Below are 12441 nucleotides of genomic sequence, written 5' to 3' on the forward strand. Positions count from 1 at the left end.
TTTTTACTAGTAATGGCGGCGATCAGCGATTTTTATTGTGACTGCGACATTGTAGGGGACCCATCGGACATTTTTGACACATTTTTGGGACCAGTCATTTATACAGTAATCACTGCTATACAAATGCAGTGATTCCTGTGTAAATGACACTGGCAGGGAACGGGTTAACCAGTGGGTGGCAGTGTAGGGGTTAAGTGTTCCTAGGGGTGTGTTACTAACTGTGGGGGGGGTTGGGCTTTCATTTAGTGAACACTGATCTCTGCTCCAATCACATGGAGCAGAGATCAGCGTCACTAGTTGCTAGGCAGAATGAAGAAATGCTGTTTACAACGACATTTCTTAATTTGGCCGCTCCGTGAGACGATCGCGGGGATGCCCGCGGGTCCCGCGACTGGACTCACGGGGGTCCAGACCAGCGCGGGAGCGCGCTGCCCGATGGCAGGGCAGCAAATTTAAAGGGACCTACATGTACGCCCATTTGCCTGCCCGTGCCATTCTGTCGACGTACATCGTCGTGCGCTGGTCGGCAAGTGGTTAAAGAAACACTATTTTACAGAAACATGGAGATAAGGTATACATTTGTGGTTTATGGCTATAAAATACTTCCCAGAAGTTATACTTTCAACAAGGGTGATGGTGAAATGTCCTATTACATACCTTAGAGGAAACACAACTACTGTATAGTAGTAGCCAAAACAATGACAAATCAAACCCATCATGGGACACCCAGGATTTCAAATGAATTAGCCATAAATATCAATGTCTTCTTACCTGATTTATCATAGCCAACTACAAGGACAGCATGGTTTGAATGGCCGCTAGAACAATGATACTGAATTATGCCTCCAAGATAATCCTGCCAGCTAAGTGCATCAACAATAACGGCTAATGGACCATAGTGTATCAGCAACTTCATAATCACATTTTCAGAATCACTAAAAAATAAGGAAATTAATCAAAACCTATGCCACTAAATAATCAAAATTAGCAAAAGTATCAAATATTATTTGCTGATGTGTCAGCAACCAGTAGAACACATTTAAATTATTATTATTATAACTACTAAAAGTTCAGGAAATAAAAAAAAAATTGTAACATGCACAACAAATGCAAAGTTACATAGTTATATAGTAGGTGCGGTTAAAAAAAAGACAAGTCCAACCTATGTGTGTGATGATATGTCAGTATTACATTGTATATGCCTGTATGTTGTGGTCACTCAGGTGCTTATCTAATAGTTTTTCAAAACCATCGATGCTCCCTGCTGAGACCACCACCTGTGGAAGGGAATTCCGCATCCTTGCTGCTCTTAAAGTAAAGAACCCTCTACGCAGTTTAAGGTTAAACTTCTTTTCTTCTAATTTTAGTGAGTGACCACGTGTCTTATTGAATTCCCTTCTGCAAAAAAAATGTATCCCTATTGTGGGGTCACCAGTATGGTATTTGTAAATTTAAATCATATCCACTCTCCTAGTGTTTCTTCTCCAGAGAGAAGAAGTTCAGTGCTCGCAACCTTTGTTCATAACTAATATCCTCCAGACCCTTTATTAGCTTTGTTGCCCTTCTTTGTACTAGCTTCATTTCCAGTACATCCTTCCTGAGGACCGATGCCCAGAACTGGACGGAATACTCCAGTGGAGGCCAGACCAAAGTCTTGTAGCCTGGGAGAATTCAGATTAGTTGTTACAACCAGGAACTTCACTATTCACTTTCATGTTTCTAAACTGCCCATGTAAGCAAAGTATGCTTTTCTTAGCACGCCAACAGATTTCAGAATTATCACAGCAAGGGCAGAGAAAGGCTGTGTACATTGAAAAGGGCTCCCGAATTTAAAAGCATTTTTAATTCACTGGTGCTTGTATGAAATGACAAAGCAATAGGAATCTACTAACATTTTAAATTACTTTACAGGGACATTTTTCCAACATATCTCAACTGTTTTATGTATGATTTTGACACTTTTGAAGGGCAAGTCTTCTGATAAGACTGGATTAGAAAATTATGTATTTGTAAAAAAAAAAAAAATATATCATTTATCTTCAATATATATTAAAAACAGCAGAGAACGAAAATATGTTAGCTATTGAAACTACAGAAAACACTGAAACATAATCTGTGATTAGAAAGAGGATTATCTGGACAGTTTAATTACATTTATGTAGATGCACAGAGATGCAGTTTCACCAAATAGAAAAAACAAATTCACACAAAGTGTGCATTGCATTACACCACTAATTAAAAATGAAGACAGCATTTTGTCTATTAACATGCACTGACTGTGGCGGAGATATGTGTTTGAAACTGGATAAGTGGTATCACCACTCTGATACTGTGTATCTACACCAATGTATTCACCATCTGCTGGTGTGCTTCAATTCGCATGAGACACTCATTTTTTTTCTTTTTTACATAAGATGTCTCTAGCAAGTATCACACAACTGTGCCATCCGACCGTAATTTCACATTAATACTCAAACAGTCCTCTATTAAAAGGAAAGTATATCTATATGTGAATGTAGCTAGGAGAGTAGCTGTACTTCCTTCACATAAGGAGTTTCATCTAAATTATAAAACGTGCCAACTATTGTTGTCCAGCAGGGGCACAGTATCAAGATTGCTGGACATCAGTGTTTGTCACCTCTTTTATAATTTAGCGGAGATGCCTCAAGGAATTACAACTACTGTATCATCTACAGTAATATATATATAGCTGATTTCCAAGAATGGTGGACTGTTGCAGTAATGATATAGGATTATGATTGCTGAACACACTTGTAAAATACTGGTCACAGTTCTCACCTGAGACATGTAAAAAACAATTAGATGGAAGCACACCAGCAGATGGTGGAAGCTATGCATTAGTGCCCCTTTTCATGACTTGCAGTATTTAGTCATGTAGAGATACTATTTATCCAGAATCACTCATGAACCTATGGACCTGCTATGTACATTCATGATGTTTGTAAAGGGAATAGAATAAATATCCTAAATGTACATTTTTAAAAGCTCAGCTGGTAGAAAGTACATTGACTCAAGTTAAACAAACACCAGTGCTGCAGTTTACATGATAGCTGATGTCTGACAGCAAATTTTCAGAGGCCTCCACATGTTTTGAATTGTTTTTCTTTCTTTCTGCAATAAAAGTTTAAAATAATAGGGCTAAGGAGAGACCACGTTTTCTACAAGAGTAGGTTCAGAAAAGCTGAATGGATAACCCTCTGGAGCCATTTATTTGAAACCCATTGCACCCTTAAAAAAAACACACACACACACACACACACACACACACCTTACTATAGGCTTTCCTGTAGGTAAAAGTAAAAAAATTGAGTATACAACCGCTTTAATACAATAGCAAAAATAAAAGCATGTAAAATTGAAAAAATGGTGAAGGTAAATACTTAAATAATAACTAAACGAGGATTTTTGTTTTACCTGTAAAATCTTCTTGGGAGTACAAAACATGACACAAAGGAGGTAATATTTAAGACTACATGAATTATGCTGCCAGCTTTAAGTGAACAGGCACTCACCAAAGACAGACAAGAATCCCCATGCAGGGATAGGCCCTCCCAGCTCCACTAAGGTTAAAGGGGAAGTAAACAACCGGTGATTTTTCTTATTTTTTCAACATATAAATATTATGGCTAATTACAAATGTTAATACAGTTAAATTGGCATAAAACGAGGTCGGGAAATACCTTATTTATCATCTTTATTATATCTCCATTTCCGGGTATTGGCCACGCCATTACTAGTACTAGTAATGGCCACGCCATTACTTTCATGAATCTATTGTGGTTGTCACATTTGCCCTTACCCTTTGTAAAACTCGCACATGTGCCGTAGCACCGTCACAAGGGGGAGATCAGGAGATGATCACAGCAGCATCGCAAGATTTCCCTCAGTCCCTCTGAAGCTCGTCTATACTAATGTAGGGGAGATAGAAACAGTAAACATAGAATTCCGTTAATGAAAATACCTAGTACGCAATCGCGCCTGACGTCACTCAAACTTGCACGGTGATTTCTATGGAATTGAATACAGCGAGTAAACTTTCACAAGCAGCAATCAGCTGCCTGTGCTATCTAGATTACAGAGAGATAAAGTTGTATTGGAGGGTTTACAACCACTTTAAGACTCAGTTCTGTAGCAAGCACATGTGAGCAAACAAGAAGGGAGGTATCTCTGCATCCTGTGATGCACTCGAACGATTTTACAGGTAAACCAAAAATCTTAATGTCTTAATCATACATCACAGGATACAGAGGAGATACTATTCATGTCTAATTGGAATGTCCCAAAGCAATGAACATGAAGGGTGGGCAACACAGAGATAAGGCCAGCAACCCAAAACAGAAGAGGGGACAATCCCACCACAAAAGTTGCCTGCAAGACCTTTCATTTAAAACTTGCATCCACAGAGATGCAATTATCTATCTAGTAGAATGTCGTAAACATGTAAAGTAAACACTGACATTCCTTTTGGAATGAGCCTTGGCTGGGAAAGGAGGAATCCCCTCCTTGATACTAAAGCCCTGAGAAATGAGATGACTAAAAACACCTAGAGATAGTGGATCAAGAAGTAGCCTAACTCCTGCTAGAACCTTCAGGTAAAACAAACAGGGAAACCAATTGACAAAAAAAAAAAGGAGTCTCCTTCAGATAAACTTAACCACTTCAATACAGGGCACTTAAACACCTTCCTGCCCAGACCAATTTTGAGCTTTCAGTGCTGTCGCACTTTGAATGACAATTGCGCGGTCATGCTACACTGTACCCAAATGACATTTTTATCATTTTTTTCCCACAAATAGAGCTTTCTTTTGGTGGTATTTGATCACCTCTACGGTTTTTATTTTTTGCGCTACAAATAAAAAAAATTTTTTTTGTTTCAGTTTCAAAACTTTGTAAATAAGTACGTTTTCTCCTTCACTGATGGGCACTGATGGGGCTACACTGATGGGCACTGATAAGGCGGCACTGATGGGCACCAATGATGTGGCACTGATGAGGTGGCATTGATGGACACTGATATGTGGCACTGATAGGCGGCACTGATGGGCGACACGGATGGGCACTGATAGGTGGCACAAATTGGCACTGATAGCTGGCACGGATTGGCATGGATGGGCGGCACAGATGGGCATAGATAGGCGGCACAGATGGGCATGGATAGGCGGCACAGATGGGCATAGGTGGGCACTGATAGGCGGCACAGCTGGGCACTGATAGACGGCACAGGTGGGCACTCATAGGCGGCACAGGTGGGCACTCATAGGCGGCACAGGTGGGCACTCATAGGCGGCACAGGTGGGCACTCATAGGCGGCATTGGTGTTATACTGTACTAATGGATGCCAATCAGTGCCAAACAATAATGCATGCCAATCAGTGATGCCCATTGTGGGCACTGATTGGCATCCATTATGGGCACTGATTGGCATCCATTATGCTGACTGGCATCCCTGGTGGTCTAGGGAGGATTACCTTTTCCCTGGTGGTCTGGTGGCGTCCCTGGTAGTCCAGTGTGGGCATCCTCGGGGGGGCTGTGCTGATAATCGATCAGCACAGACCCCCCCTGTCAGAGGAGCAGCCGATCGGCTCTCCTCTACTCGCGTCTGACAGACGCGAGTGAGGAAAAGCCGATCACCGGCTCTTCCCATTTACACTGTGATCAGCCGTGATTGGACACGGCTGATCACGTGGTAAAGAGTCTCCGTCGTAGTTGCCGGGTGTCAGACTGACAACGCAACAACGCAACAACGATCGCCGCGATGCGCTATATGATGTCCGGTCAGGATTATGCAACCACTTTGCCACCGTCAATTGCCTATAGGGCGGGCGGCAAGTGGTTGAACAATTTTAACAACATCCAATGTGTGAAGAATTTTCACCTTTGGATGTTTAGGATTAAGACAAAAAGATTGCAAAAAACAATGTCCTGATTCAAGAGGAAAGAAGATACCAACTTAGGTAAGAAATAGGTCCAAGGCCTCAACACCACCTTGTCCTGGTGAAAATCCAGGAAGGGTTCCTTGCAGGAAAGTGCAACCAACTCGCAGGTGAATATAAAATAGCCTGATGTGCAAACCAAACAAAAGAATTCAGAGTTGCAGCCAACATAAGCAAATGCGTCCCCGCATATATATATATATATATATATATATATATATATATATATATATATATATATATATATATATATATATATATATATATATTGAATTCCACTTCAAGTCAATATTCAGTGTAAAAAGTGCATATGCAATTGATTAAAAACTGTATGTAAAACATCAAGTCCATAAATAAAAAAATTCAAAATTCATAAAAGTGCACGTGCAAACAAAATCTTCAATGTTAGCGAGACATGCAATAAAAAGTGCAATAATCAAAACTGCAAATAAGCTTCAATTCTTAATGTGTAGTCACAATCTCCTCCACCATCATCCGTAATCCACCACAGGTGTGCCTCAGCCTCTCACCTCAAGCAAAGACCCCAACAGGTCTAACGGTGCTTTAGGTAGATAAAAATCATGAGAATACTATTTTATTCCCAATCTTCTCCTTGGAGTGTCAGACACAGTTGAGTTATGCAGCAATAGCGGTGGATAGGAACAAGCAGTGTACTCCCTCCATATGTTCTCCTTAAGACTCCTCCACTCTCCTCCATGTACAACTCATCGAAGATAAAGGAAATCTCCATTGTGTAATATCTCAATAAAATCTAATTTATTTAACAGCAGCAACTTACATATAAAATTGGAATTATCAGCATCGAGCTAATGAAGACCTTCCGGTCTTGGCCGCGACCGGAAGTACAACGTCACCCGGCTCCTTCCCAATGTGTTGCATTATAGATCACGCTAAGTTCTGCTTCTCTGACGACCATGTTCCTTGATCCGAGAGGTTTTCCAGCACACCTCCCCAGTCTAACAGGCTGGCATCCATCTTCAAGACTTTCCAGTTCATCAGAAGAATTTTCCAGTATTCAGCTTCTGCGTGAATATATACCATTCCAGAGTTTTCCTGGTCTTGGGAGTCAGGTGTAATGGTAGATCCAAGAACTCCTAACGGTTGTCCCATACCGACTAAATAATTAGCTGTGGAGCTCTAGAGCAGGGGTGCTCAACCTGTGGCTCTCCAGTGAAACTGAGCATGAGGGACTGCATTAAAGGTGGCTATCATGCATGTCCAAAATTAGGGACTTTCCTTAGGGACTCCAGCTGAGCTTGAAGTGACAGCCATTTTTACTTAACCTGTGCTGTGTTGAGTACTAAGCCTAAGTACTAAGTACTTTTAAAAAGGTACAGCACCCAGTTGAAACTCTCCATAACTTGTACCATCTGCTGGACATTTGATATTAGATTCTGGGCCGATGTCTCCCTGAGCAACAGGTTGTCCAGGTACCCCAGAATGAGGATACTGTGAGTCCTCAACAGCCCCAGATTCCAACACCTTTGTAAACACTTTTGGGTCCAGGGGCAAGCTGAAGTGAAACACCAAAAACCAATAGTTCAGCAATCCCAGCGCCTATCATCACTCCAAACCTTTCTGCATGTTCTTCCTCTTCCTGTGCAACAGCCAGGTGACAAAGCTTCAGTATCTTTCCACGCTCCACTCTGCTGTAAAACAGACTTAGTTATATATGATTAAGCATGTGATAGGTAAAATGCATTAGGACATGGCTTCTGGGAGAGAATTTCAGTGTGTGGTGTCAGTTTGATTATACTATGCTGAAGCAGAGACTTCTTTTGTGTGGCTTGTTTTCCCTGTTTCGCAAACAAACTGACAGTCTCCATCCTCCATTGCAAATCACGGAAATCACTGGTAAGTCCAAAAAAAATCAGGATGTGAAGGAAGGCTTCCCTGATATTCACCGACACCAATGAAGATTCCCTGGTGGAATAAAAAAATAAACAAATCACTGACCAGGTGATTCCCCAATTTCTGTACTTTCGGGAACTTCTGGAGACCCTTAAAGGCTAAGTTCACTTTTTCCAGAAAATAGCCTATGCAGTCAAAAGGCCTCATTAGATATTTTTAAAGCAGTGCTGCTTTTAGAATATCAGTAATGTTTTGTTTTACATATTGGCCATTTTGCTTCCCTCAGAAGCCTGGCTAAAAATCTCCTAATTAGCAACTCCAACATCCTGACTGGTTGGTAGGATGTGAAAAACACTGGATGCTCACACCCAGAACCTCTCATAATCGGGAGTCTTTAAATACCGTGGACTCATCCACCAAGACTGCTAGGGTCTTATTCAAATAGAAAAAAAGCTTGGTCAACATCCAGATAACTGAATGGACACACAGAGCTGCAGCTCAGCTAAGGTACCCCCATAGCAAGCTGCTTGCTGTGGGGGCACTCAACAGAAGGGAGGGGCCAGAAGCACCAAAGAAGGGCCCGAGAAGAGGAGGATCTGGCCTGCTCTGTGCAAAACCACTGCACAAAGCAGGTAAGTAAAACATGTTTGTTATTTCTAAACAAAAAAAAATTATGAGACTTTAGTATCATTTAAAGGTTAGTTCATACCACAACCTCCAGGAAGCCCACAGTGGTCTATTGTGTTTCAGTCTTGAGATTGTTCCTGGGACGACTTGACCATGGAGGATTCCTGATCCTCCACAGCTTACTCTTCTTCCTCTTCTCTCCAACACCTCATCCTCCTGTAAATGAGGCAGGGGTGAAGAAGAGCAACTACGTTTTCTTCCCAGGCACTCCAAGCCAGTGAGAATCCCTAAAGGCTGATAACCCAGCCTAGATATGGCTTCAGAAAATTCTTCCCTTGACACAAATGAAGTGGAGGATTGTGCCCCTGAGATAGTGGAAATACCAGGTAATACCAGGCAAGGGCAGGGATTCTGAACTAATCTGACCCTTTGGAAAGCTATTACATGGTGAACTTTGCAAAGGGTCCTCCTTACCTGACAGAGGTGTTTGGGAAACCATCCAATCATTTTTTGCCTGACCTCTGTGCCAGCACTAGGCCATGGCTCGCTAAGGGCTAAAACGAGGCCTGTGAGGTCCGAGGGAGCAGCCACCAAGTTGAAAAGAGTTTAAGTTAAACCCAGACCACCTATAGTATATGGAAGTCACCCTCAACAGACACATATTCTAATACTTTCTGTGCCTAAATGGAAAAGCAGCAACATTGCTGTGCAGGACTGTACAGGGCAGAATTCTCTGAGTAGGCAAACTATTTGCACGGTGTGACCAGGTAGCTGCACACCTTGTAACTCAAGAGCTTTGAAGGATGTGTACTGCATACAGGAATTGGGGGAAAATGGCACCTGCTCATGCACAAACATGTGTGATAATGTCATTGCACATGCATGCCATCCTGCCCCTTCATCGCATCTCAACTGCTGAATGTCGGTTCATTGAATAACTGCCCAAAAATCACAAAATACACAGGGGAACACTGAGGGGACCTGCTACACAGTTCCACTATACAGCAGAGGCACTCACCAGTCAATAGTTGCAAGGCATCATGCCCAATATTTCACTTATCTTGCCCCCCCCCCAGGACCTTCAAGGATTCGCTTCTCTACTGTTCTAAACTTTCAGAGCACCCTGCCAGCAATGTCAGTGGGTACACTGGATTCAAGCATGAAATTCTACTGACTGGCGCTGGACCCTGTCTCTTCTTTTACATGTGGGATCCAGGGTTCAGTCCCTTTTGGCCTGCTGGCTGCAGTGGCCGATCCAAACAAAAAGCCCACCTCTGCTCCACCAAGGATTAAAGGAACAGGCCAGGAGGTACAGAAACAAAGCCCCTGAAAGAGATCTTCAGAGAGACACATTCCTCACTTAAAATGGAGTTCACCCCAAAAATTAAACTTCTGCTTTAAGGTGACCCCCTGACATGCCACATTTGGCATGTGATTTTTTTTGGGGGGGGAGCGGATACCCTCTTTTCAGAGGGTTCCAGATCCCACTTCCTTCTGGTGAACCCTCGGCGCTGGAAGGAAGATCACTTCTACCCCATCCCTCTAGGCAATCATCTGGGACACGTCACAGGTCCCAGATGATTGCGTGGCCAGTCACGGCGCGGCTTGTGCACAGCCGGGCGCCCACAGTTACAATGCTGGCGCCGACGAGCGGAGGGGGGAGACGAGCGGGGCTTTGATCCCCCGCATCGCTGGACCATGGGACAGGTAAGTGACTGATTATTAAAAGTCAGGAGCTGCAGTATTTGTAGCTGCTGACTTTTCATTTTTTTTTTTTTTTTAAGCTCAACTCCACTTTAAAGACAGGTTTAGTGGAACTGGGAGGATTTAAGTCTGGGATGCATGTCTTTTTTGTTCAGTCTCCATTTACCTAAAGGTGGCAGCATAACCCAAGTAGTCATGAATACTAACTATTCTGTGTTTTGTGATGAAAATACAACATAGAGATTGATGATCAGAAAATAATTTACCTTAAGTCATAGGCATGATATCCTTTTATGGACACCCCAAATTCTGGCGCAGGGAAATAATGGCATGATCCAGTGTGTGATTTAAAGGGGTATACCGAGGACCGCACCAGTTTAGTTTGAGACTTAAACAAAACATAAATAAGATTGGTAAATATTTTAAATAATGGAGAGCTAAAAAGAAATGTCAACCAATTCAGAATAAATTATATGAAAGGAATTCATGAGATATATTTGCAACTAAAAATAAGCTTTAGGCTCTAAAATCCCTATAAGGTCTTTGTCAGATTGCTATCAGCATCTTATTACCCTTCCAAACACTAGGCAAAATGCTTCCTTACTCTAAAAAGAAAACCATTTTATTTCCCCCTTTTTCTCGGACAAGGTGCATGCATTTGCGGATACATGCATTCATTTGCAGAGGTCAAAAAAAAAGGACACATTAGTCAAATTCCATCTAAGAAAGGCAGAGTTGTTTTGTAACCGACAGGTAAAGAGAAGTTTACCAGTGCCTAGAAATTGTGTCACTGCAATAAAGGTAGTTAATCTAGCTGCATTGGTATAGGGTACATTTTGTAACTTGACAAACTCAATACTTAAAACTATGCTAGCAAAGATGGGAATTTAAAGCCATGCATAATAGATTTTTATTTTTGCCCGTAAATACGTTATTTTATAAAGATTTTTTGGTCATACTTCTCTTCTGAGTTACAGGGGTGCACTTACATTTGCACTCCTGTGATCCAGAATTAGCTGATGGCAGGCTAAAAAACTGTCACAGAGCTGCTCTAGGCTTTGGAAGGATCCCATGTTGTTGGGATCCATCCAGACGCCTCTCGCCCTTAGTGTGTGGGTGAAAGCCAAAGCCAGCTTCTCCCATCCCAATTAACTAGCCTGGCACTCAAGTTAGTACCAGAGAGGCAGAGCAAAAAAGCAGTGACTGGCAGTGACTGCCCTCTGCTCAGAGCCCACTGAGAACTGAGCGGTCAGCAGTCATTTGATCTCTCAACTCTCAGGCTTAGAGTAGGCCACGGCCAGGGATCGTACTGATGCTGCCGCATTGAGGCGACTATGTTTGTTTTATTTATCTATCCCAAGATTCTTGTTTAACAAGAGAGAAGCTAACCGTCTAAGGCTTAATTAAAGTCTCATACCTTTCATGAACTCTGAAATACTGTAGGTTATGCTTTTTAACAATTTTAACTGGGAAATGCCTTAAAATGTCCTAACATTTTCACTTAGTGGAAATGCACTTCTTGCTTCAGCAATCTGTGTTGACATATAAAAGTAATGGCTGCATCACAGATTTCCTCACACAGAAGTGTAGTGCTGAAGAATAAAGGGTGTTCGAAAACCTGACTGGATATCTATTGCTGTGACTTTAATTTGAGTTAATCTTTATACCACACTGGTGTCTGGTGCTCTTCTATGAAGGACAAATTATGTCAATATGGGAGAAAGGAAAATCAAACAACCTGATATAACCACTTCAAGGCACTGAGCGTGGATCCACCATTGCAGCCATTGTCCATGTACGAACAGTCAATGACCTGCTGTACACTAAGCTCCGTCAGAGGATGTCCTTTGATAGCATAGGCAGACTCCACCGTGTCAACTATGCTGAAAGCCCAGCAAGCACCACACTGAAAAATAAAAGCTAAAATAATTACACAGTTTTGTAAACTGGATATAATACCAGATTACTGCAATGCCACCAACATATTTAAAAAGCAGCATTCTCATAAATGAAGTTACAGCACAGCCACAGCAAGAGCTCCCAACAGACACGCACAGTGACAGCGATCTCTTGGCTCAGCAGACATGATAATTGGAGTCTGCACTCGGTGGGGGGGGGAGGATCAGGACCTGGCATTTTAGAACAGGAAGTGTAGGAGATCATTTAAAAAGCCAAAGCACCATGCTGCTAATTTCACATTAAAGGGACAGGAGAAGCATTTTTTTGGGGGTTAATAAATGCTTTAATTTGGAACATAAATCTGGCTATACCCAGACATTTTTGA

At 42.0% G+C, this 12441-nt stretch overlaps 1 protein-coding gene across 1 annotated transcript in view; it reads right to left on the bottom strand.

Annotated features, from left to right (window-relative positions):
• CTSO (cathepsin O) overlaps window positions 1–12441 on the bottom strand; it is a 41888-nt gene that overhangs the window by 4851 nt on the left and 24596 nt on the right. Inside the window, exons 4-6 of the mRNA XM_077477102.1 lie at window positions 11896–12063; window positions 10424–10545; window positions 772–935 (exon numbers count right to left, since the gene is read on the bottom strand). Of these exons, the coding sequence (XP_077333228.1) occupies window positions 772–935; window positions 10424–10545; window positions 11896–12063 (454 nt within the window). The remainder of the gene's footprint in view (window positions 1–771; window positions 936–10423; window positions 10546–11895; window positions 12064–12441) is intronic.

This window comes from Lithobates pipiens, unplaced genomic scaffold, assembly GCF_037356315.1.
Source record: "Lithobates pipiens isolate NorthernLeopardFrog02 unplaced genomic scaffold, aLitPip1_a1.2 Scaffold_13, whole genome shotgun sequence".
Taxonomy (NCBI): Eukaryota; Metazoa; Chordata; class Amphibia; order Anura; family Ranidae; genus Lithobates; species Lithobates pipiens.